At 43.0% G+C, this 25116-nt stretch overlaps 1 protein-coding gene across 1 annotated transcript in view; it reads right to left on the reverse strand.

The window, feature by feature from the left end:
- Wdfy3 (WD repeat and FYVE domain containing 3) overlaps nucleotides 1-25116 on the reverse strand; it is a 220212-nt gene that overhangs the window by 92530 nt on the left and 102566 nt on the right. The window contains exons 13-23 of the mRNA XM_059274816.1: nucleotides 22070-22527; nucleotides 20623-20706; nucleotides 15398-15575; nucleotides 14277-14491; nucleotides 11508-11620; nucleotides 9465-9696; nucleotides 8349-8449; nucleotides 8010-8228; nucleotides 4806-4987; nucleotides 3285-3516; nucleotides 1579-1739 (exon numbers count right to left, since the gene is read on the reverse strand). Of these exons, the coding sequence (XP_059130799.1) occupies nucleotides 1579-1739; nucleotides 3285-3516; nucleotides 4806-4987; nucleotides 8010-8228; nucleotides 8349-8449; nucleotides 9465-9696; nucleotides 11508-11620; nucleotides 14277-14491; nucleotides 15398-15575; nucleotides 20623-20706; nucleotides 22070-22527 (2175 nt within the window). The remainder of the gene's footprint in view (nucleotides 1-1578; nucleotides 1740-3284; nucleotides 3517-4805; nucleotides 4988-8009; nucleotides 8229-8348; nucleotides 8450-9464; nucleotides 9697-11507; nucleotides 11621-14276; nucleotides 14492-15397; nucleotides 15576-20622; nucleotides 20707-22069; nucleotides 22528-25116) is intronic.

The following is a 25116-nucleotide window of genomic DNA, read 5'->3' on the forward strand; positions in this document are numbered from 1 at the left end:
AAAAAAGAAGTCTATATGGTGATCCCAGCTTAAATTTTCAGTGTCTGGGAGGCTAAGGCTGGAGGACAGGCAGGTCAAGATGGAGGTGGGTGGGCTACATACATAGTGAGAATCTGCCTCAGAAAGCCACAAACTAACCAGCCAACCAAATCACTTACCAAACCAGAAATTGTGTTCTTTACTGTCATATGGTTCAACTTCTTAACTTTGTGGAGCTTGGGTCACACCCGGGGCCTTACTGTGTGCCAGGTAAGTGTTCTAAGGCTGAGCTACATGCACGGCTGAAATCTAAATTGTCAACAGAAGCTTTGATGCTCAGCAAGACATTCCCAGTTTCCCAATTAAGCTAAATATTTAAATATGTTTGGCCTAAATTAGGAGCAAAATGTACCAAATATAAATGGCACGAGGGTGGCAATATGAAAAAAAATAACAAATATGCTAATTAGAGTCCCAGAATAAAACTAAGAAAATGCAGCAGAAAGGTATTTGCAAATATAATTACTGAAAGTTAGTGAAAGATGTGAATTTATAGTTCAAGAGAGTCAATGAACCCAATCAGGGAACAAGTTTTTCAAAGTCTAGGTATATCACATTTGAATTTCTCACACACAGAATAGTCACTTCAGATGCTCAGGTCTGAATCAGAAACTAGACAACAATACAGCAAAGGAAGTATTTTGATGTGATTGAATTGTCAACTTGACACAGCCTAGAACCATCTAAAAGGAAAGCCTCCAATAGAGAGTTGTCTAGATCAGACTGGCCTGTGGCCATGTCTGTGGGGAACTGTCTGTACCAACCAATGCAGGTGGGGCTGGCCCACTGTGGGTGGCACCATCCCTAGGCAGGCCATACTAACTGATGCAGGTGGGGCTAGCCCACTGTGGGTGGCACCACCCCTAGGCAGGTCATACTAACTGATGCAGGTGGGGCTAGCCCACTGTGGGTGGCACCATCTCTAGGCAGGTCATCTTGAGCTATATAAATAAGCTAGCTAAGCATGAATCTGTGAGGGAGCCAACATGCAGTGTTCCTCCACTTCCTGCCCCGATTCAGTGATGGACTGAAGCCTGAAAGAAGAGATAAACCTTTTCCTGCCATAAGCTGCTTTTGGTCAAAGTGCTGTGTCAGCAACAGAAAGATGCCACAACAGGAAATGAACAGCAAAGGACTGAATGAGAATCCTCATCACTGCAGAGTATTACATCCAGCTATGGTCTTCTTGCCCAAGGGAGGAAGACCACAGCGACCTCATGGCTGCTTTACCAAATTACCATCAAGTCAATGACAGCATTAACTTTCTTATCTTAGTTCTGAAGATCTGATGTAAAACATGGTCCTGACTGCCTAAAACGAAGGCATTGGCAGGGTTGTACTGCTTGTGGAGAACAACCCATTTCCTTCCTGCCCGCATCTGATGGCCCATGGCCCCAGTTTTCATCTTTAAAGCCACCAGCATCCCACTCTACGACATTGGTCCTCACCTCCGAGGGACCTTTGTGACTCAGTTGTGCCCATCGGGACTACCCTCCCAGTGAGAGCCGCCATGGCTCACTGGGAGAGCATTCAACTTACCTGTTTAGCAATGGCTTTGCTGTCTAACTTGTTATAGACTTTCCGAATTCTTGCCACCGTCAGGGAGGACACGGAGAGGGCATAGAGGCCAAAGGACACCTTCTCCTCTGCAACCAGCGACACCGGCGAAGGGACAACACCCTCAGACTTCGCATCTTTACCTTCAAAAGAAGAAGGACTCTTTTCACAACGGCCAGCAGTCTTCTACACCCTCAGAGCAGAGTGTTCACGCCGACTGCCACTCCTACCTGGGCGGATTTCAATATTTTTAAAGCGGTAGTAAAGACAGCCAGACTTCAAAGCCATTTTACTTTGTTAGCTCTAGTCCACTTCTCTGAGTACAGTATAGGAGAGGACTTGGCAGCCACACACTTCTATATTGTTTTACCCCCACAGCACCTTCCATAAGGCCTACTGCAGAGGAGGCCAAAGAGTGTCAACCGTTACCTAACAACCAAACACTTCACTCTACATGGAAAGGCGTGAGAACGCATGAGTGTCTCCAGCTTAGTGGGACTCGGGTCTCTGCTTGTCAAGCACGCTCACCCACACCTCCCACACCCCTCAGGACAGGACTGCATGGCAGGGTGGGGAAAAAAAACCCCACACATTTTGGAATCTTGCTTTACTACTTAGTAGCTACATGGTAAATCTATTTGTCTGTCTGTCTCTGCCTCAGTTTCCTTACTGATGAAATGAAAGTGATAATGGTAGGAGCTAACACACTGTTCTGAGATAAATAAACACACACGAGAGGAGCAGTGAACACAAATGCCTTTGGGGCACATTAAAGAACGTGGCGCACGGAAAGTTCCCAGGGTCAGCTCTTATTAGACACTGTAAATCAGTGCCGAGTAAGCGTATGAAGTACTCAATCTTCAACAAGCTAGTGAACATTTAGAATGTATTTGCTGTAACTTCTGAGACCATGAGTGGAATCAGAACTAGGAAAAGGCAGATGTAACACATCTGGGTGCCAAAAATAAACTGCAGTCAAACATCACTTTCTTTTATTCTGTATTTCTTTTGGGAAAAGGGATTTCAAAAAGTGGACTATTAGGAATGACAGCTTTAATCTTGAGAATATGTTTTTGTTTACTGGACCCACTTGTTCCTGTTTTAACATTTAAACCGTAATAGAGATAACAGAAAAAAATACACAGGGTTGAGGTTGGCCTCTAACAGGGTAAAACCCCTCATCTTTATTCCAAGAAGAAAACCTGGAAAATTAATTAGTGAGTAGATAATGAATCAGAAAAGTACAGTGTTGCCAGGCGGCAGTGGCCTTTAATTCCAGCACACGGGAGGCAGAGCCAGGCGGATCTCTGTGAGTTTGAGGCCAGCCTGGTCTACAGAGTGAGATCCAGGACAGACACCAAAACTACACAGAGAAACCCTGTCAGAAACGAAAAGTACAGTGTGACTATGGGGAGGAGCACTATATATTTTTTAATCTATCTCCTTATTTGCAGTGTGGGGGATTGAACTCAAGGCCCAGGCATGTTAGCAAAGCACCCTAACCCTGAGCTATAGCCTCAGCTTGAGGAGAACATTTTTAACAGGAGTGATCAATAAAATTATCCTGAAGAAAAGAAGTGGGAACAGCACTTTCTCAGGCAAACATATACCAGTCCTACACATACAGGAATCTATGGTGCAGAAGTCATGTGCCGTACAGCTTCAAGACCTGAGGATAAGTTACTCACACGGCATGCAGACAGCCTGGAAACTCCCAACGTAATTTGGTCCAAGTTCATAGATAGTGGTGACACTAGAAGGGGGCAAAACCTCCTCTAGGAAGTGAGTGGGTCCCAGGCGCCAGACCAGGGACGCGGTCTGCCGTTGCGCAGGTGGAGTACCGATGTAGGCGTAGACTGTGCTCAGCACCGGAGGATTTGCAGAGCCTGAGCCCCCAGGGGTGCTGTGGACATAGTGCAGCTGCAAGGAAGACACAAGCAGGAGACGTAGAAAACCTTTCAACTAGGAGTAACCGCGTTCTTATCTCAAGGCCACACGGCTTTCCAGAGTTGAGAAACATAAGGGCAAGACGCTAGGGTCTGTAAGTGGGCATTCAATGCAGTACTATGAAGTCTGTCATCAAATTCACTGCCTGTGGTCTGATTATCAAATTAATGGTGCTTCTCTGAAAATGTAGTGTTCACAGTTCAACAATGAAACCGCTTTTGAGCCTAATTAAAATTACTGACTAAAAGTATCTTACTATTTTAAAAAAATAGAATCTATAATTTATATGCACATATAGTATCACAATACAAGATGGGCACGGTTGATTGACATTCTCAGAGTTGAAAATACTTTTGTTTACTGATGAGACATCTTAATTATCAATCAACTCATTTTAAATAAATATGTATTTAGGTAGAGTGTAAGAGATGAGGAACTGAGGTGCTTCCTGTAAAGGCGGCTTCTGTCACAGGTGAGGGACATTTCTGATGATTTGTTTTTTCATAACATCAGCCAACTTCAAATCACATCTATCATTCTATGTATATTAAAAAATGGTCCTGGCGTGTTTACAGCATGTGGGTGAAGACCCGCATGTTCATACTAGCCCGTTGTGGGATAATAATTTTGTATACTAGTTTAATAAAACACTGATTGGCCAGTAGCCAGGCAGGAAGTATAGGCAGGATAAGCAGAGAGGAGAATTCTGGGAAGAAGAAGGCTGAGTCAGGAGATGCTAGTCCGCTGTCCAGAAAGCAGCATGTAATGCATACAGGTAAAGCCACTGAACACGTGGCGACATACAGATTAACAGAAATGGGCTGGGTTTAAGTGTAAGAGCTAGTCAGTAGTAGGCCTGGGCTAATGGCCGAGCAGTTATAAATAATATTAAGCCTCTGTGTGACTATTTTATAAAAGGCTTCAGGACTGTGGGTGAGAGATTTGTCCTGACCGCGGGCCAGGCGGGACACAGAAAAACCCCAGCTACACTAGCCCCCGATTATATATAGTGTATGTGCATATCTGTGTATGTGTGTGTGTGTCTCTCTGTGTGTTTGTTTGTGCACACATAATGCTGTGTACCCCTCAATCCTAAAAGCTGATGTTTTTAATTTTCAATAATATTAATAAGAAGCAACCTACTGGAGAGTCCAGAGACTCCCTTCAAACGTCACACACAGCTGCATGTGCACGCCCATACCCCATCATCTTCTCTCTGGAGCTGTTTTGAGGACAGCTGTTTCCTGGTGCAGAATGCTTACCTTGACGGTGCTGACGAGCTGCCCATCGATATAGAGGGCCGCAGTGCTGTTCTTCAGCATGCCTTTGCTCATCAGCAGGACCAGGTGATGCCACTGTCCCTCCACGATCAGCTCTCCACATCGGAAGCGGGCACAGCATGGGAGGATCTCATAGAAGGAGGATTCTTCACTGAAATCATCAACTAACGCAGGAGGGAGAGAGTCAGAGCACTTGTCCACACTGCCCCTGTTCTGTAATCTGCATCTCTACAGCAGCGTATTTTGACAGTTTGTCTTTGACTCAGAGGAAGGCACGCTGCCTATCCCACAGACCTGTTGCTGGTCTGTGTTCGTCCTGCCCGTTCAGAACCTCAGGAGAGCAGCTGCAGGAAGAGGTGCTGCGTGGCACAGTGTGGAGAGCATCCACTGTTCCACGCTCTTGCCTCCCGGGAGCACTCTGGTCCTGCAGCTATCCCCTCTTGCCGGCTCCCCTAGCTAACTCTACCCCCTTCTGCCTGATAAGTAGCACTAGCCACACCGTGCTAAGAAACAGTAGGTTTACTCATATGTAAACAGTAAGATCATAGGACAGTGAGAACTTTCTTTTCGAGGTTGTAATTTAATTACAACAGTACTCCCTTCCCTTTCTCCCTCCAAACTTCTCTCACCCCAACCCCTCCTGGGTCCTTGCCATCTCCATTCCCAATAAACTGTTCAGAATAAATTTGATCAATTATAAGAGTAAAAAGAAACAATGGGTTTATATGAATTTTATTTTAATGTTCATCTAATTGAAAATTAACGTACTGTCTTTTGTTTTGTTTGTTCTTCTTTATGATGCGAAGAGTCAAATCCAGAGCCGGACACATGTCAACACATAGTTCTCCCCTGAACTATAACCCAATCCTACTTTTTCTTACTATTTGTAGTGAGGCAGACATCAGGGAGAAGGTTAAAACCACATTTAAAAGGGGGCAGGAAGGAGCTAACATAACCCATAACCACACAACTTAAAGCAGACAAGAAAGAACACACAAATAAATACATTTAAGAGTCAAGTTGCAATTATATGAAATAAATACAAACAAAACACCAAGTTTTACTCTGGCCTATGAACATAGCTATTACAGTAAAACATCAGATTATATTTTAGAATGAGAATTCCTTGAGGAGTTAAGATACCACAGCTGCAAATCCACTGGGTGATGTACAACAGGAGGAGGACCGAGGGGCCACATGGAAAGTGGAGATGGTCTCAGGTCACTGTAACAGACCACACACACACACACACACACACACACACACACACACACACACACACAAAACCAGCTCTGTGAGAAGGCGCTTGGATAAAGGCACATGCTACTGGGCCTGATGACCTGAGTTTGACCCCCAGGACGCATGCAGAACTAACTACTGCACAGACTTGTGTACATTTATAGTGGCACAGACACCTCCCCTGCACACCCCCAAGAGGCACACCACAGAGAAGTTTTGTGCTTCCTCTTCCTTAGCATTAAACAGTAAGTATTCTCCAGTACTGGAGATGATATTACTAAAAAATTCTGTGGTGTGTGTGGTGGTTTGAAAGAAAATGGTTCCCAAAGGGACTGGCAATATTAGGAGGTGTGGCCTTGTTGGAATAGGTGTGGGCTTGCTGGAGGAAGTGTGTCACTGTGGAGGTGGGCTTTAAAGTCGTTGTATGCTTGTAGTCACAGCACCAGAGACGGAGGCAGGAGGATCAGGAATTCCAGTCTAGCCTGGGCTAACAGTGAGATTTCCATCTCAGAAGCGAACCAACAGCAACGGTGTGAGAGTTTCACTTTCGGGGAGGAAGGTGGAAATGCACCACAGCAGACAGTGCAAAGCATGGCAGTTGAGGGTTACTCGAGGCTTCGTATGGCTAATTAGCTATGGGGTATCAGTCACCAAGACAAGAAACAGGGGAGAGGTAGGTTTTATAAATAAATGGCAAGGCCCTGTACAGAAGAATACTCAAGTTTTTAAATGCAATGTCCACTAGGCCTGTGAAATCAAACACTAAGCTGAGGACACAGATAGATTTTTTTTTTTTTAAATGATTTCACTGCACCTGGGGTAAAGCAGCCTTAAGCAAACAGAAATGATGACCCCTTCTCCCCACAGGAGAACAGACTGATCAAAGAACATTAATTTTGAAGGGAAGAGGCAAGGGAAACTGATCCCAGGGGAGTGTGAGGAAGGGTAGGGAACACAGTGAGGGGCTGAAATGGGCACCCCACAACATCAGACCAGACCGGGCTTCGTGAGGAAGAAGCCAACAACCCACGCCACCGAGGGCAAATGACGCGACAGTGAGTTTTGTATTTAACTGTTTACTGTTACTCTGGCATCAAGCTCATGGACGGCTTCCACTTGAGAAATCATCCTCAGCGCTGACAATGAGAATTTTGAAATTAATTACACTGATACTCAGTGCTGTGTAAGGCACCATGAAGACACTAAGAAACCTCATAATTACACTTAAAAGTTAACATGCATATTCCATTAATATTTGTTATAACCACATCAATCAATGAAATATTTTGGTTAAAAGAACAAAAGTTAGATGATAAAAATTCTTGTGTTTTTAATTTTTTTATTTAGAACAAAGAAAACTGAGTAGTCTGGGGTTTATGTTTATAATGTAATTTCTATCTTTTAGGAAGGAAGATCTTCACAAATGCCTTGAGTTTGAAGTTCTGCTACACTCCAGAATCAGGGACTGCATGTTGGGGGAATTCAGAATTATAAAAATGCAAGCCTCGAGGTAAATGATCGGGGACGTGGCAGAGATGTTGATGTGTGCAGCACAGGAGCACAGAGCTGCCCTTAAGTACCCTGGTGCTCGATGAGTACCACTCGCCCAGCACACTCAGTCAATCATCATTTCAGCCAGAGTGAACACGAAGAGCTGCCCCAGCAGAATCCTGAGCACTGGTACGATGCACCCTCAGTCAGGCTCAGCCTCTGGTGTTTTCTACCTCACTTTTCAAAGTGCCTTAAGTGGGGTGTACTTAGGACCAAAAGACACAGCACACATGTACGAAATTCTCCAAGAATATATATGCAAGAATCCACATAACCTGTTCTATACTAGTCTAATGAAAGCTAGATGAGGATTATCACTTTGAACTTACAAACCAATATTAATTAAGGTGGATTTTTCTCTTGTAGAATCATGAACAGAAAGAAGCTGACACCAACCGTAATTTTGGAGTAGCTCCTCCTTCGTGGAAACGATCAAGGACCGGTCTTTGGCAGACAGAACTATGGCCAGGCACACATAATGCTGCTCGGAGGAATTCGCTCGCCGCACAATCGTGAGGAGCCTGACAGGGTGGTTATTTGGAGGAGAACTGAAGCGTTCAATGCAGAACCAGCAGGAATAGCTTAGGCCAGAAGGAGGAGGGAAGAACCTCTCACCTGGAGCCAGAAGAGAGAAAGGACGAAAGGGCTTTGTGGCTCCCGTTTACATTCTTAGGAGGCAGGAATAGCCCATGAGCTGTTAGTAAAAGTATCTACCAAGAAAGGAACACCACTTACCGGAACCAATGCCACTCACCACGGCCCCATCAGTAAGACCTGTTGTGACAGCATTATTGGTAGGGGCGTTATGGGGAGCCAAGCTGGGCAGAAACAGGCAGCTGGTGAAGAAAACACACCCGAGTTAGAGAGCCACTCTGTTTTTACACAACGGACACGGAAAACAAGTATGTAACTGTAGCTGGAGATTAGAGAGTATGAGATACATCTGAGGCCACCAGAGCCCTTCCTGCCTTTTAATAATGTGGGACCATCAAATGATATACTTTCAAACCCCTAGCAGGATCGTGCAAAATTTAAATTACTTAAAATTACGGTTAAATTTGCATATGTAAAACAAACATACAATCTCAATCAAAACACTCAGTAATTTCATTATCACAGAAAAAAAAAATCTTCCTGCAGTGCTTCATCATAATTCAGCAATTGGATATATTTGTGGATACTCTAAGGCTAGTGGACTTCACAAATTTGGAGGTTCACTATAGAGTCTTATTTCTGCTTTTGTAACTGTAGCAGTCTCAGGATATTTAGTTACTCATCTGACATCACAGATGTCACTGAGTAGACATACAGCTGACATTATCCATCATACACTCATACATTATCCTACGTAAGTTTGAGACAAGATGACAGAACTCAATCAGAGCTTTCCATCTAAGTTAATCTATTATCTACAGCTCATACTGATTAAACCAGGAGTTGGCTAACTCTCTGGAAGGGGCCAGATAAGACACTTCCTCCATTCCAGCAGCTTCTGTCTAGGATGACACAATTCTGCCACTCAGAGAAAATACATGAATGAGCTGAATGTGACTCAGTAAAGCGATTTCACCCACAATCACACTTAGAAAACCTTTTCAACCATGGCCCTCAATTATGAACTCCATTATTATACCAATATGGTTAATATGATAAGTAATTCAGAAAGGTAAACCTAGAAACAGTATACTCAAAGAACCGGAATTACTTGAAAACACGCAGTTCAGAATGTATCCCAGCAGAGTTTAACCCAGCAGTTTAAATCAAGTCTGTTTGCAAAGATCTCAACGAGGCTCATGATGGTAGAGCAAGGCCCTAACAGAGCAAGGCCCAGCTACTTTGCAGTTTCCTTACCCATAGCCTTCAAGGGATGTGTCAAATTCAACAAATGCTGGCGTAACAGATGAGCCATGAAGTCTGATGTCATGAGGGGTTGTCATGGAGACGAGACACTTTACCCTGGTCAAGGGCACAGTGCTTCCTTCTGCAGACTTTACTAGACTTTTGCTTATCCTGTAATGGTTATCTTCATGGAAACTGAATACGTTGTCAGAGCCCAGACCTTCCAGGGAGGTGACCATACTGCCTGCAAGGCAGCGGGAAAACACGCTGAATTTCAAAGCAACTTTACCAGATGAGTTAATGTCACACCCTAGAATTTTCTTGGTTGATACCAAGGACACTTGTGCAGTTGCCATGTTGTATATTCCCTTTCCAACTCGAAGAGCTTGCTTCCCTTTTTTACCTTACTATCAAAGCAGCATGCACACCGCAAACACACCAGACACCGAGAATTAAAGAGGATCTGAGTGCCCACGGTCACTGCTCGAGGTGCCCCCCCCCCATGGAACTACGTCTCAGGTAAGGGGCATGCGCTGGTCGATTCACAACAGCACTTCTCATCATCTCTGAGAGGAAAACAGTTTTGTTCAAGAGCACCATCACAGAAAGAAACGGAGGATCCCAGAGATGAAGAGCAACACTCATTTCTCCCGTCTTCCCCATCTTTTGTATCCTCAGATCTATCGGGATCTAACATGATCGTAAAAACACTGAGTTTAAGGCTCCCTATGTGTACACAAGTGGTGATAAGACACTTCCTCCATGTGATACACAGTCCTGTCCTTCCAGGGAACATCTCAAATGCAACACAGAAAGCATTCCCTCTGAAGATGAACTCCATGGTATCTTCAGTGTGTCTGGTGCTAGGTCAACCATGATAGTGTTTTAATACTTTTTTAGGGACTAACTACTTTGTCTCTGTTGTAACAAAGGAAATTACAACTCAGTTCTAAAGAACTGTGTAAAACACAAAAGGAAACAAAAATACATAAAGGGGATGTATATTAATGAGCATGAAAAACTGTAATATATCCTGCCTCCCCATGAAACCCTGCTGGAACTCAAAAGATCTTAAGTCTCCATAACACAGCAGTAACAGTGGTGATGACCAGTAGCAGGGAACAATGGTGGCAGGTTGGTAATCTAACTTCAGAAGTCTCACCTCAGAACTGAAGGGAATGATCCTGATGTATATTACCGCCTCTCAAAGCAGCTGCAGTGGATAGGGAGGATGCACCTCAGGGACAGAGCAGCTGCCTAGCACAGGATTAATCCCCAGCCATCAAAGCCAAGGAAAAGTAGTCACTCTAGCTTCCTAAGGACCGTCTCTACACTGGCATTGTCTACTTAATGGTCATTCTAAGTCCACCTTATCTGCTGGACCGCCATGGCCAGCAATGATCCAGAAGGGATCGTAGAGGAAAAAATGCACAAAACCACAGAATTAACCATGGAAGGAAATCCAAAAACCACAGGATGGAATCCGGTGCAGCTGGGCTCCACTGAGCTATTTCTCACCAGTTTGGGGTGGATGGTGTCTGTTGGTGTCCCACGACACTGACAGACTAGTGGTCAGTGCCTACATTCTGCTCACTCCGAGGTCACTTCTCTTTCCTCCACTCAGCATGACACCTCACTCTTGACACAGGACCACCTTCCTCCAGAAGCCATCTGATCCCCTCTTTCCCTCGCAGGTCTGATGTTATATTTGTTGAGTTCTAATTTCCCATCCTTCAGCTGTCCTGCAAATACACTGCTCCATTTAAACAATCTAATCAGCCACTCTCCAGTCTGGACAGCATGGGCTACTTGGGAAAGAGAGGGTATCTCCTCTGAGATGGGGGTACTCCCTCTTCCACACCAGGGGCTAATCTGCCTGTATCCTTGCACTACCCATCACTCCTTATCCATCACATCAAGAGAACCTGAACTGCTCTCTTGTGTCACTGCTCAAACAGCAACAAACTCTTCTGTTTCTAAAAATTATCATAAATATCCATTATGGATTTCATCAACAAAATAAACCAAGACAAAGAACTCCAAAACTCAGCTTACTTCTCATCTCCGGCTCGTAGCTCAGTGAACTTGGTTTGTGAACCCTGTATTGCTTCAGCAGCTTTTTGTCCCAGGCACCACAATTCAAAGGGCTTGCCAAGCGTAAAAACTCCCTAAAGAAGAGAAACGCAAAGTTACTCCTTGACTGAGACTATTATAGAACAACACATCACGTCAAGGGGGTGGAGGTGGGGCATAAGGAGTTATAATAGGGTAGTTACAACACAAGAGAAAGTTATTATGATGCTAACTTCACATTATAATAATCACTATATGCCTGTACCTCTACTATGCATTTGCTAACGTACATTTTTCACAACCTAAAAAAGGTTCCGGAGTGTCCCACTTCCATACATCACCTTCTACCCAAACAGCACTGAAGTGTGTTCAGATTCTTCTCATTTACTTTGCTTTCTACATTCATAAAATCCCCAAATCATGCTAATTCTACTTTCTCAAACTGTCCCTAATCTGCTCCTTCCTTCCTAGTCCTCTACTATTACCCAGACCAACCACCCTGTTTTTGTATTCTAGAAGCAGTCTTCATTACCTCCTGTGACTCCCACCTCATCCTAACACAACCTACTCATTACTGTCCTTCAAAATTCAAAACTACAGACTGTCTCTGCCTTGCTAACACTTCAGTGGCTATTCCTTCTGAGCAGGTGAAAGGCCCAACTCCCCAAAAGGCTGGCATGGGACACCACATGTGACATGATGTCTGCCTTCCGCTTGGGCTTTGTGGCACCCTCTTTCTCCCCACCCACAAATCCAGCTTGGTCTTCTTGTCGCAGGAGTGCTGTACTGCACTGGACCATCATGTCTGTCTCTCTCACTGCGAAGGGCATTGCCCCTGGATTTCATCTAGTTGCCTTCCGTATTCTATTTCTAAATTGCCATCCTTTAAAAAGCCAGCTGGCTCTGTGCCACCCTCCCTAAAATTTTTGGGTAAGTTGCCCTTAAATATTCTGTAACACTGCTATTACAGAATTTTCTATACAGTATTTTAATTTCCTACTTATGTGACTATATTCCTTTCCTAGGCTGTACATTTTTTCAGATAAAGCTCCTTCCATTATCTGGTTACCAATGTTTTCCTTATATTTCAAATAGAGTAAGGGTTCAAATAATAGCATGTAATAATAGGTAAACAAGACCTCATCCCTGTAACAGTTACAAAATAAGCTAACTTTTTGTTCTTATTTTAGTACCAAAAAGAGTCTAGAGTATTGCAAAGGGCTAGGAGATGCACCGGTCGAGCATGTCCTCCTGGATGTGTGCACACATCCAGCATAGCGTCCAGGCATCACGCACAGTAGGAGTCCTTCAGAACCTTGTCATGGAGGGGTCATGCACCCGACACAATGCTGTTTGACACGTTTATGTCAAGTGGTTTTCTTCACAGTAATTTTGCAATGTGCTTTAAAAATCACAAATAACATCTCAGCCATGCTTTTGAAAAGCTTTGCAAGTTTCATGGTAACAGTACTTTGACACAAGACAAGAATAATCACAGAGCAGTGTACTATCTCAGAATGATAAACTATAGTTATGTTTGTAAAAATAAAGGAACAAGGTAATGTATTACCAGATCTATTTGGCTATATTTCAAAGAAAACAGGAAAAACATGTTTTTTAAAAAGGTTTACTTATATTAATTTCATGAGTATGGGAATTTTGCCTCTGTGTATTGCTGTGCACAGAGGCCAGAAGAGGGTTTTGGATCCCCTGGACCTGGAGTTACAGAGGGGTTCTAGGTCCCCATGTGTGTTCTGGGAATCAAACTGGAGTCTGTTGCAAGAGCAACCAATGCTCTCAACTGCTGAGCCATCTCACTAGCCCCAGAAAAAAGTTTAAAACTGATCCCTCTTGAATTAAAACATACATTCTTCTTGAGCTAGAAATACAGCTCAGAAGTAAAGTGCTTGTCCAGCATGCATGAGGCCCTGGGTTGATTGTCAGCACGACCCCTCTCCCACCACACACACACATGCGTGCATGCGCATATACACACACTCACATACAAATACATACATACAATTTTGAGTGATTCACAAACTGTAGTATGTTCACACCACAAAATGTTATTTAACAAATAGAAAGGAACTAATTAATGATATACATTAAAAACTTGCATGTATCTCAGGAGCACTATAAATAAAAATGATCAATCTATAAATGTCACATATTCTATAGTGTGTGTGCAAGCTGACACAATTATGGTGCTGGAGTACAGAGTAGCGGTGTCCACAGATTAGGGATGGGGGGGACAAGAGCGTGACATATGTATGACATACAGCACACACAGCCCATTTATTTCTTTAATTTTAGAGACAAAGTGTCACCATGGTAGTCAGTCTGGCCATAACTCACAATCCTCCTGCCACTTCTAAAGAGTTAGTCCATTTTGTAGTTTGCCCATACTTTGCTTAATTACGTCCACGAAAGAAAACATTTTATTTTTTGTGGTACTGGGCATTGGACGTAAGACTTCTGCATGCTAAGTGAGCACTCTACCACTGAGCTACATCCTCTGACTTCATTCATGTTTCCCTGTGAGACAACATGGCACTAAGGTCCCTAGGCTATCACCAACAGTCAGGGCTTTCGTTTGTGACCCACCTCCCCATCCTGCTCCAGCCTCCTGAGTGTCTGAGATTGCAGGCCTTCACCATAGGGTCAGAATAGAGCATAGGACCCTCACCTCAAATGCAAAGACTCCAAGAACTGCCTTTACAAACAGGTAAACACGAAAAAGGATTCACTCACCTCAGCACCATGGGCTCCAAAGCCTGGGAGGCTAAGCGTTCAAACATGCGCTGGAGGGGTGGGTGCAGCGAGTGGTCCTCATCAGCCAGCGCAGCGCTGCACCTCTGCAGCAGCCGTGCATGAAGACCAGCTTCACACATGACCTGCTGGTTTCTCTCTGTGTGCACCAGCGATTGTAAAAGATTGGCCACAGCTAGTTGAAGGTCCAAAGCATGCTAAAGTGTACAAAGAGATGCATGCCACCAGGGCATCCTTAGTGACATGGGTGGCAGTTCTTTCTACATGAAGCACCACTTGTAATCTGAGGTTTTATTTACTGGAAAACATACATAAATTAAGAAACTAGCTCAAAGCAATAAACACGGCAATGGAAGACTAAGGTCAAGCAGAAATCTCATTTTGATTTTGCTCCATGCATACTTGACTGAACTCTGTTCTCCTTGACATTTTTTGAACACAATTATGCAATAATAGTAGCTCTGTTTCCATAGAAACAGGTGTAAAGTCTCCTTGTCTTGTCTTTAAGGCAGGGTATCACTGTGTAGCCAGGAACTTAATATCTAGAACACACTGGCTTAGCACTCAGAGACTGACTGGCCTTTGCCTTTCGAGGGACTAAAGCTGTGTGCCAACATGTCTGGGGCATAAGTCTTTTTCATGGTAGTAGATAACTAGCTTAAAGGAAGTTTGTCATTCACATTTGTGACACTTTGGGGCTTAGAATCCATATAACATTTTAGCAAAAATAATCACCCCAACTGTAAACCACCCAAACTTTTGCGTGCTACGAGACGGACAGATAAACAGGCTCCTGTGGTACCTGTAGGCAGGCAGTTTTTCTTCTGTGTTACCCCTTAGCCATGGCCACCACTGATCAGGATTTACAAGGGGAAACAGAGAGACTCTCATACCAGAAGCAACCATCTGGGTTCTACCGGTACCAAATGAACTATTCAAAAACATAGCCGGTATCTGGAAAGCATGGCTCAAACAGGGGTTTCCTGTTGAGGATGTGATGGGTCAGCTATATTCCATGCTCTTCCTGGTCCTTATTTCTCAGGTGAAAACACACTTTCCTTCCATTCACTAAACATGGAGAGAACTACCACAACCCAGCTTACTTCTGGCTGTGTCACTGAGCCCACAGAGGCCAGGAGGTCCAGCATGGCCAACATGGCTCCAGGGTGAATGATGACGGCGTCAGAACTCTGTAGCGGTGAACTTGTCACATCAAGTTTCAGGTCAGTGACACCTTTCGCAGGATACACAGGAGGAGTCGAAACACAATGAAATGCATGCCTACAAAAAAAAAATAAGGCTGGTTGAGAATCCGCTTAAAGTCACACGTCTGGTTCGTGTTCCTCTTGTCCTGTCATTTTCAACCATTGATAAGCAGAAAGCCTAGCCATTCAGGGAGTTAGAAAAGACCTGATGAGTGGGGCATTTAAAAAAACAAAGCGTATCACCACCTCACTGAGTTATGCAGACAACGTCTCAATTCTTGGCTCATACTGTCTGCACCATCTACTCTTTGGTTACTCCATTCAACAGTGGCACCTGCACCCAGAGATAGTTCTAAAAGGCTGGTGAAAGTCCCAAGTCTAAGAAGACAACCGTTTGGATGATCTCTAGCTAAACTGCATCACCCATTGAGATTCTTTTGAAACTACCTGTGTGGTGTGAATCTTCTCTTGATCAAGGGCAACGGAATCGTGAGCCCACAGTGTAAGTGGCCTACTCGGGCAGAGGCAGCTGAGAAGTCTTGGGCTTACCTGGAACTTCCTTCACAGTTGTGTGTCTCTCCACTATTACTGAAACATTCAGTCTTTATGAACTGAGCAGGTGTCTTTTATACAACACGCTTTGTTCAGATGGACAGTCAAGCTATTCCCTGACTCCTTCCACCTCTTAATCTACACATCTACAATTCACAGAAGTGCACGTTTCTGCTGTCCAGCACTCGGGAACAGGTACCTGCGGCCACGGCCTGTGGGCACGCTTGTTCGAATGGGTGGGTCTCAGCCTAATCTAAGGCAGAGCTCTGTCACTAAGAGCCATGCTGTCCCAGCTCACCAGCTCCCAGGAGCAGCTTGGGGAACAGATGCCTCACTTCAGTGACTTCGTAAAAGAACTGGCACTGCCATGTTTTCAAAAAACGTACTATTCTCTTTTTACAGAAATTCGAGGAAAGCATCAGCTGTGCACGTGTTCCCTTTGTTTAAGTCAGCAATCCTGGACCCATTCATGGTTTTACTCCCCGGATTAGGCTGGATACATTCAGAAAGAACTAACTTCTAAACTTATCAAGAAAGATCTCGGGGCTGGAGAGACGGCCAAAAGGTCAAGAGTGCTTGCTGCTCTTCAGAGGCCTCCAGTTCAGTCCCCAGCAGCCACCTGACAGCTCACAACCATCTGTAACTCCAGTTCCAGGGGGTCTGTCACCCTCTTCTGGCCTCTCCAGGCACCAGGCACAGCAGACAGTGCCCTCACACACATACAAACAAAACACTCATATACATAAAATAAAAATACTTCTAGAAGAGGAAGAGCTAAGATTTCTAAGCGTATCTTACTAACAGGTAGCTGCCTCATATTTGTTCTCTTTATTCCTAAAAATACTTTTATCTATCTAGAAAAAAAAAAGGATTACACTTTCTCTACAGTGTAACAGAGATCCCCCATCCACTGAAATTTAAAAAAATCATAGAAAGTATTTTCATTATAAAGAAAAACAAATCAAATTTGATGAAAACAAAGATTTCAGTTGTACATCTTACATATGGGCTTTCCTTTGAAATGTTTTTCTGAATTAATAGTTTGATTCAAATTTGAACTTAAATTATGGTCATACTCACAAAGATACTTTTTGTCTTTAGAAATTAAGCTCTTCACTAATGGATAAATATTATAGCAGCAAACTTCACAAACCTTATATGACAATATTGTCATAAGTAGAAAACACTGCAAACATTGTTAAAAACCTAAAATATGTTTTTTTAAATTCAGTAAAGTTGTGTGTGTTTTATAGGGCTGTAAATATAGTCACAATTCTTACCAAATAATAGGTATGACCAATCTTTAATTATGGATTATGGTAAGTTTATTAAATAGTTAATTCACAAGCAAGATCTAACTGTTTGCAAAGGGAATAAAACAACAGCTAATATGAATGCTGTAATAACTTTTAATTACTAGAAATTGCTACTTAATACTCCGACTTAAATTCCCATACAATTAAGTTTTGTGAGCCTGTTTTGGTAGTCAAACATTCAAAGTCTATCTGGCTTCTACCAGCTATTTCAGGGCACACGTATCTGTACAGTGACTAACGGCTGCAACCTTCCCCACAGATCTGCTTTGAATAGTTTTGACTATCTTGTGTTTTGCTTCCCCTACCTCTCAACACTGCTCAACTATAACTTTGTCTTACTATTTCTCTTAAATTGTAAGTAATAGAAAAGTCACATGTTTTAGTTCCCCAAACATGAGGCTGACTAGTTCTTCCTATTTTAAAAGTAGAAACAACCCCCAGGTTTTTCATGTAAGACAAGGATCAGAAGTTCAAACTTCTTTAGTGTCGGGATGTTCCGCCGATCAGGAATGTTTTTCTGAATTAACGGTTTGATTCAAATTACAAGGCTGGTCTGTCCTTTGCCAACAAAGTCAACATGTGAGGCCAAAAGGAAGAGATGCCCATGGGCTGATGTAATTTGTTGAGGAGTTCTAGAAATAACGTGAACAAATGACTATTCTAATTTCAAGATGTACTATATTTGGATGTGTGAATAAATATATTGTAGTATTTGCTTGATTATAACTCAAGAGGGGACAACCTGACCTAAATGGCACCCTGAAACTGCTGGCATGGGGGCTGGGATGCGGCTCAGTGGGAGAAAGCTTTCCTGGCCTGTGTAAGTGGCCATGATTGATCCCCAGCAGTGGGGGTTGGGCTATATGGATTGTGGCACGAAGAGTGTCAGGTGGCAGCGGTTTGTAAGACTGATGGAGAATGCACATGACTAGGGCTCTTCACACACACTCTGCTGCCTGAATGACAGCTCTCCCTTAGGTCCCCGTATCTCTACAGAGAGCTCACTGCAAACAATGAAAACGTATTCTGATTTAAAGCCACACAGAACTCAGACAGAACCATTTCTCTTTGTCAACCGTCATTTAAATAACACATGCTTCCATTTTTTTTTAAAAAGAAATATATTCTTTAGACTGTCAATTTCTACTCTGTGAGTTTCAGCGAATACATATAAGGACCAAATATTTTAGAACATAGCAAATTATATGTCTTTATCATTTATAATATAGTCATTTTAAAATCAGGAGTTATAGTAATTTCATATGAAAACTAAAACTAAAAATTTCATGCTATCTCATACATATAATTCTTTCTCTAATATTTACTAATTTTTGAGATCATGAACACATTAATGTTCAAACTTAAATGTTTTTTAATTTTGCAACAGAAAGCTATACTGAATTAATTCAAATTTATCTAATGTATGTCTTCTTGACTTAAGATCAATTCTTGAAGAGAAAATAATTTGGCATGCATAAAGCCCTAATTATTTATAGTACCACACAAAAAAGAAAAAGACATTTGAGGGTACAAATATATTACACATGCTAAATTTATTTAAAACTATTCATGATTAATTGTAATGGGATACAAGCCCCAGTATAAATTTAAGACAAAAAATAAAATGTATGCTCACCTCCCTAATGGATATTTCAATAGGGATTTAGTTGGCCCTGCATTTCCCAGGGGATTAGAACTAGACCCTCTGGTGAGCCAACTCCATGAATGTTCAAGTTTACATATAAATGGGGTAATATGTGCTTGTAGTTTGGGCACATTCTCTTACCTGGATTATTTATCATATTCAGTACACTAGTTCTTAGACTATATTGCTCATGGAATAAGAACAAAAAAGCTCATGTGCATTCAATAAAAACGAAAATTTCAATCTGTTGACTGAACTTCCTGGCACAGAAAAAAAATACAGAATGTGTGACATTTTTGATCCCTCATCCACAATTATATTTGTTTTGTAATCTGAACAACTGTCATTAATAAGACAGACTCTCAGATTCCTTTTCATACACCCCAATTGGAGCTGTTCCTCCAGGAGCTGAGGAGCGGCAGCAGCCAGCGAGGTCAGCGGAGGAGGAAGTAAGCAGGCGTGCCGCCAGCCGCACAGGCTGAGCAGACTAGGTGCAGCTGCTCACAGACTCTCACACGGATCTCAACTCTTCTCGGCTCATCACCTGCTCTTTTGCTCTTTTTTCTTTAATTCATAAAATTTAAATGTGCAATGACATGGACCAGCTTACACATTTTCATGGGAAATATGAAAGTAAAACTTAAGGTTTTTTTTCCCTCCCCTTTTTCAAAACTTAGTTTCGTCTCTGTTACAGCTTCATATTTCAACCAGTTGAACCTGACTGAGAAAATACACATTTGCTTCAAGGGCTATGAGGTTCACTTTGTAATAACAGTAAAACCAGAATGTCTGCAGCAATCCCTCATGAGAAAGGGGAGCAGCCTATTTAAGGGAGCGTTAGCCCGCATGATCTTTAATCTTTAAGAGAGAACACTGCAGGAGAGCAGGGGTCAACACAAGTGCCCCTGCAGCATGGCGAGATGGTCATGGTTAGGGTAAGCATCTCTATGCACAGCTTCCTGGGGTCATGCATGCTGTGCGAGGAGGGTGGAAGAGGGTGGTATGAAGGAACACAGCATGCACGATGCATGTGTGTGGGAGGAACACAGCATGCACCTGCACGATGCATGTGTGTGTGGGGGGGTCAAGTCCAGCCTCAGGTACTAGTTCTTGCATCCCCCTTGATTGAGACAGTCTCTCTTGTTTACACTGTGCATGCCAAGCTAGCTGACCCATGAACTTTCTGGAGAGTCTCTTGTTACTGCCTCGCATCTCCTCTTCTAAACACTGGGATTACAGACACCTGCTTTTCCAGGAGTTCTGGGATCTGAACTCCGGCCATCAGGCTCGTGCAGCAAGCCCGTCACCCACTGAGCCATCTCCCCAGCCCAAGGACGATATTCTCAATAGGCGGTATGCCTGTTCTACAGATCACAGTAACAGTGAAAACTATACTACATATCCCCCGTACTTTTATAGAATAGACACATTCTATTTTCATCAACATACTCAAGGGAATCTAATAATCTGAAAACCTGAAAAGTACTTTTTTAAGTCCCCCAAAGCAAGCCTAAACGAAACAAGAACCTTATATTACAAAGCACAAACATCAACGCATAAGTAAGCACAGGAAACCCCCAGCATTCCAGATTCTCGGGTAAGACCAGTACCTTTTCCTGGACAAAGCTGGTGTTCCCCAAGGAGAGGGGAGAGAAGACTCGCTTGTCAGGCAAGGAGGGATCTGCTCTGCGCGACTACAGATGACAAAACAGACGGGTTAGAGGTGAGGAGAGAGCGCCGCTGGCGGCAGCTGGTTAGTTCACAACAGATGCAGGGTCAGAGTCATGAGAAACAGCTTCATATTCTGCAGCAGCGAGGACCACGAGGAGCACGACACAGGACCGACTAGAACAGGAAAGCTGCTGGAGGCAGAGGCTGCTCCTCCCAGTGTTAACGCGGACCTTGTTAAATAGAGGCCACTAACTCAGGGGTATGAACTGGGCTCAGCAGCAAAGAGGAGAAAAGAGCAGAGTCTACACACTTTTACACAGCTCCTGCCTCCAGGGACACACAACGTCCTGCTTCCCCAGTTAATAATTAACCGCAAGATGAGAAAGCATCTATAGTACCTGGAGTTTTAAACCTATTAATAACTAAGAAATATTGTTAAGAAGCAGGAAACATCTCAGTATATGTTTAAAGGTAGATACTCCAAGAACAAAAAATATAAATCGTATGAGAATCCCTGGTTTTGGTCTATTTATGGCTGAAATGGAAAATTCACTTTTATTATATGAAAGAAAATTAGAAACTATTAAAAAGATAATGCTTAAACTAGAGAAATCAGAGCATGACTACATTATTTTTAAAGTGGGAAGTTAACTGAGAACACAGTCAAAGCAATGAAAACAAATGATGCTGGGTAAGTTGCTCTCCTGTGTTTCTGTGCAGGACCCTGGGTTTTTCCAGCGCATTATGCATCACTGAACACTGCAAACATTTATGTGTGTACGTTATCAGCAAGCAGGGGGCCAGGACACAGGTAGCACTACACAAAAGTCTCAGTGCCTGGACGGACAGTGACCTGGCATGCAGCGGGTCTCCATCAAGCACTTGTTTACTGAAGGAGCGAGGAAATGATTCTGACGGGCTCTTGACAGGAATGGTTCCAGACACCCGTATGTCTCTTTAGGGAGCCATGCTATTTTCCTAGACTATGAAATGTGAAGCATGACAGGCTATCTGCTATCAGCCTGGAAATAGGAATCATAATAACCGTTTCTCCAGCTGATAACCAGTACGAACACGTCCACATGCAATGCACATAGCGATTTTTCAGAGAAAAGAACAATAAACATTCCAGTAAAGGAAACGTCATAGAAGCTGTTTCATGAAGTGCAACAGAAACTAACTGAACCCTCATTTACTGACAAACACGGGCTCCTGCACTACAACAAACTCAACATCTGGGCAACAGTAACGGTCCTGAGCAGAGTGACAGACCTCAAGTCAACAGAAGACTTATTGGTTTTCACTTTCTTTCCAGTTAACGCAAGTCTTAATGCTGACCTTGCGTGGCGCACCCCCCGCCCATCAGGAGGTGAAGCAGGCCCGTACCTGTCGAAAGAATCGGTGGTTACTTTGTAGAGATAGATGAAGAGTTTGCTGCAGTGCCGCAAGGTGGGAGACACCGAGTCCACAGGGACCGCCTCTTCCTCCAGCAGTCTCTGGAAAGGCTGTGTGTTTGAGGGGAAGACATTCATGGCACTTATCTTCCTAAGGTCTGAGAAGCAGCCGAGAAACCGCACAGCATCCGCCAGCTTTTCGTACTGAATCTCTGTCTTGAAGAAATGGGAGTTGGCTGGCTCGTAGCGCAGGGCTGCCGTCAGTGTGCAGAACATGGTGTGGAGGAGCTCAAACACTTGGTTCTGGTTCACTCTCTCCCAGCCGTTCTTGGGAGGAGAGCTCAAAGACCTCTCCATAGCTACGAGCAGGGATGTGATGTACACGAAGCCTCCAACTTTCCTGAAGACTGTTCTTGAACGATGGCTTTCTCGAAGGACTGACAGGAGGGCCTGCAGGAGGAAAGAAAGAAAACAAATTAATTCAACTTCAAAACTAAAACCCACCATGCACGAGTATCAAAGGGGAACATCAGTCTGAGAATATTTGATATGAGTGCTTTTGTCATTTAACCAATAAATAGTTCTATAAAGCACGTCATAGAGCAGCAGAATACGATTTCAGGTAATAATGCCACATGTTTCCTGATAAGATTGGATCCAAACAATGGCTAAAAGCCTTACCTTGTTTAACTTATAAAGCTATTGATGAATTCAATTACTTAACAGAATGATTGTATTAAATAAGTAAAATAGGCAGTCTAACATCACACGAGCCTGAAAACTTGGGACTGTGTAAGTGGATAAAAGATAAATTATTCTAGGAGGAGGGTGGCCAAGAACTGAGGTCCTTGATTCACACACACAGTTTCTCAGGTGTAGAGGACTTAGAAAATGAATTAGACCTGAAGACCAAAAAAAGGTGCTGCCCAAGGTCAGCCATATGATCTAACAACCAAAGGAAGCATGAATGATCCCGTCATCCTGACTCATATCACCTAAGAGTAATCAGCCATTTAACTATACGAGGTAGTAAGGACCTTCATAACTGCCTTCTTTAACTGTTCAACAGTGTTGTGTGCTAAGTATGTAAAGTGAGTGCCTTTTATCCAAAAGGCTTAGGTCCAGGACTTTGTGGACTGTTTTCAGAACACACACACACACACACACACACACACACTGGATGGCATACCATGGGTATGGGAGTCAAGTTTGAATAGAAAATCCACTTGTGTTTCACATGTGGCTTATAGAGATGGCCTGAACAATGTAGTATTTTAAACAGTTGTATGTATGAAACAAAGCTCTACTGCAGGGGATTTTCAACATAGGCATCGTAGCAGGAAGTTCTAGAATTTGAGAATGGCATAATGATTCAACAATCACAAGCACTGGATGCCCTTGCAGGGGCACTTCAGCTCCCAGCACTGTGGGGGAGTGGGGGCTCACATGGCAGCTGTAACCACAGTTCCGGGACATCTGACTCTTCGGGCCTCCATGAGTACCAGATATGCGCAGGGCGCACAAGCATACATGAAGGCAAACCCTAATTTTTTTTTTTTAAGTTTTAGTTTAGTTTGGAGTTTTTTGTTTTTTGTTGTTTTTTTTTTTAATTTATTTTGGATTTTCAAAACAGGGCTGTTCAACCTATATTATTATTTTTATTGGATGATGAATAAAATATGGCATGGTAAAAACAATGATCAAAGATTCTACACTATATTAAAGGAACAGCAAAGGTAGGATTTACACCCAGGAAATTCCAGTTCCCCAAATGCATCTACCATGCTATTATACTGTCCTGAACTGTGGTCAGACATCTGTTGACATACGCAATGGGCGCTTCCTCCTCTGTTTCAGTTCTTGTAACACAGCAGGCCAGTGTCTACCCTCACTTCAGACACATTTTAATCTTAGCAGTCATCACATTTCAGAAGGCCATCTTCTTAAACTATTTCATGTTTCTAAGGGCATCCAGAGAATGGAAGTCTATGGGCTACTATAGGATATAGCTACATACACTACATACACTATGTGACCACCCTTCTGAAACACACTGCTTCGGGGGTGATGAGGGTTTCACTGTGTATACTGTAACTTGTTATTTTAAAAGAAAATAATCTGTGTATGTTACTAAAACATAAAAACACAGTATATTCCTTCCATTCTTTTGCTAAGAATTAATTTCCACTTAAAATTTTTTTGTATCAATATCACTTCCACAATGTCAAGTTTAATAAATTATATTTATTCTTAACAATTATAACTCATGTTAAGAAATTTCAATGTTTTAAAAATCTTAAAGTTATCCTGGAGAGTAGTGCAGACCACAGAATCAGAATGCCTGGATTCCAGTTCTGGCTCTGACAGTGAACTGCTCTATCACACTGATTACTTCAGCTTTCTGTGCCGCAGTGTTCAATAAAATCAAGTGGAGACAGTGATACATCACAAGAATCCAACCAAAATTTACTGGTCTGTAAAGTGGCTGGCACATAAACCTATCACTCTTTGAAAACACTAGGGCAAAACCGCAGCAAGTGCACGTCATGCGTAACTTTAACAAGGACGCAAGATGAAAATGATCCTACTGTGAACACTGGACTGTCACAGCCTGGGGACACAGCCTAGAACACACTGAAGTGAGTGTACACTGTGAACACTGGACTGTCGCAGTCCTGGGGACACAGCCTAGAACACACTGAAGTGAGTACACTGTGCGGTGGACTGTCACAGTCCTGGGCACAGTCTATCATACTCTAAGGTTAGGTATGATAGATTACTTCAGATTCCATGTATCTGAGTGCCAGGGCAGCAACTTCTTGCTCAAACCAATATATGATAATGAGTGTGAAAAATACAGTTATGATGAGATCTGGATCCCAGGAGCTAATTAGAGAAAATCACCATGTATCACTTATGTGGCATAAATATAATACATATAATTCATTGTGTGTGTCAGCAGGATTATGAAAACACAGGATTTCAGGTTTGTGCATAGATAACTGCAAAGTAAATGAGCAGACATGTGCTCCACACAGT

This window comes from Peromyscus eremicus, chromosome 10 (assembly GCF_949786415.1).
Source record: "Peromyscus eremicus chromosome 10, PerEre_H2_v1, whole genome shotgun sequence".
Lineage (NCBI taxonomy): Eukaryota > Metazoa > Chordata > Mammalia > Rodentia > Cricetidae > Peromyscus > Peromyscus eremicus.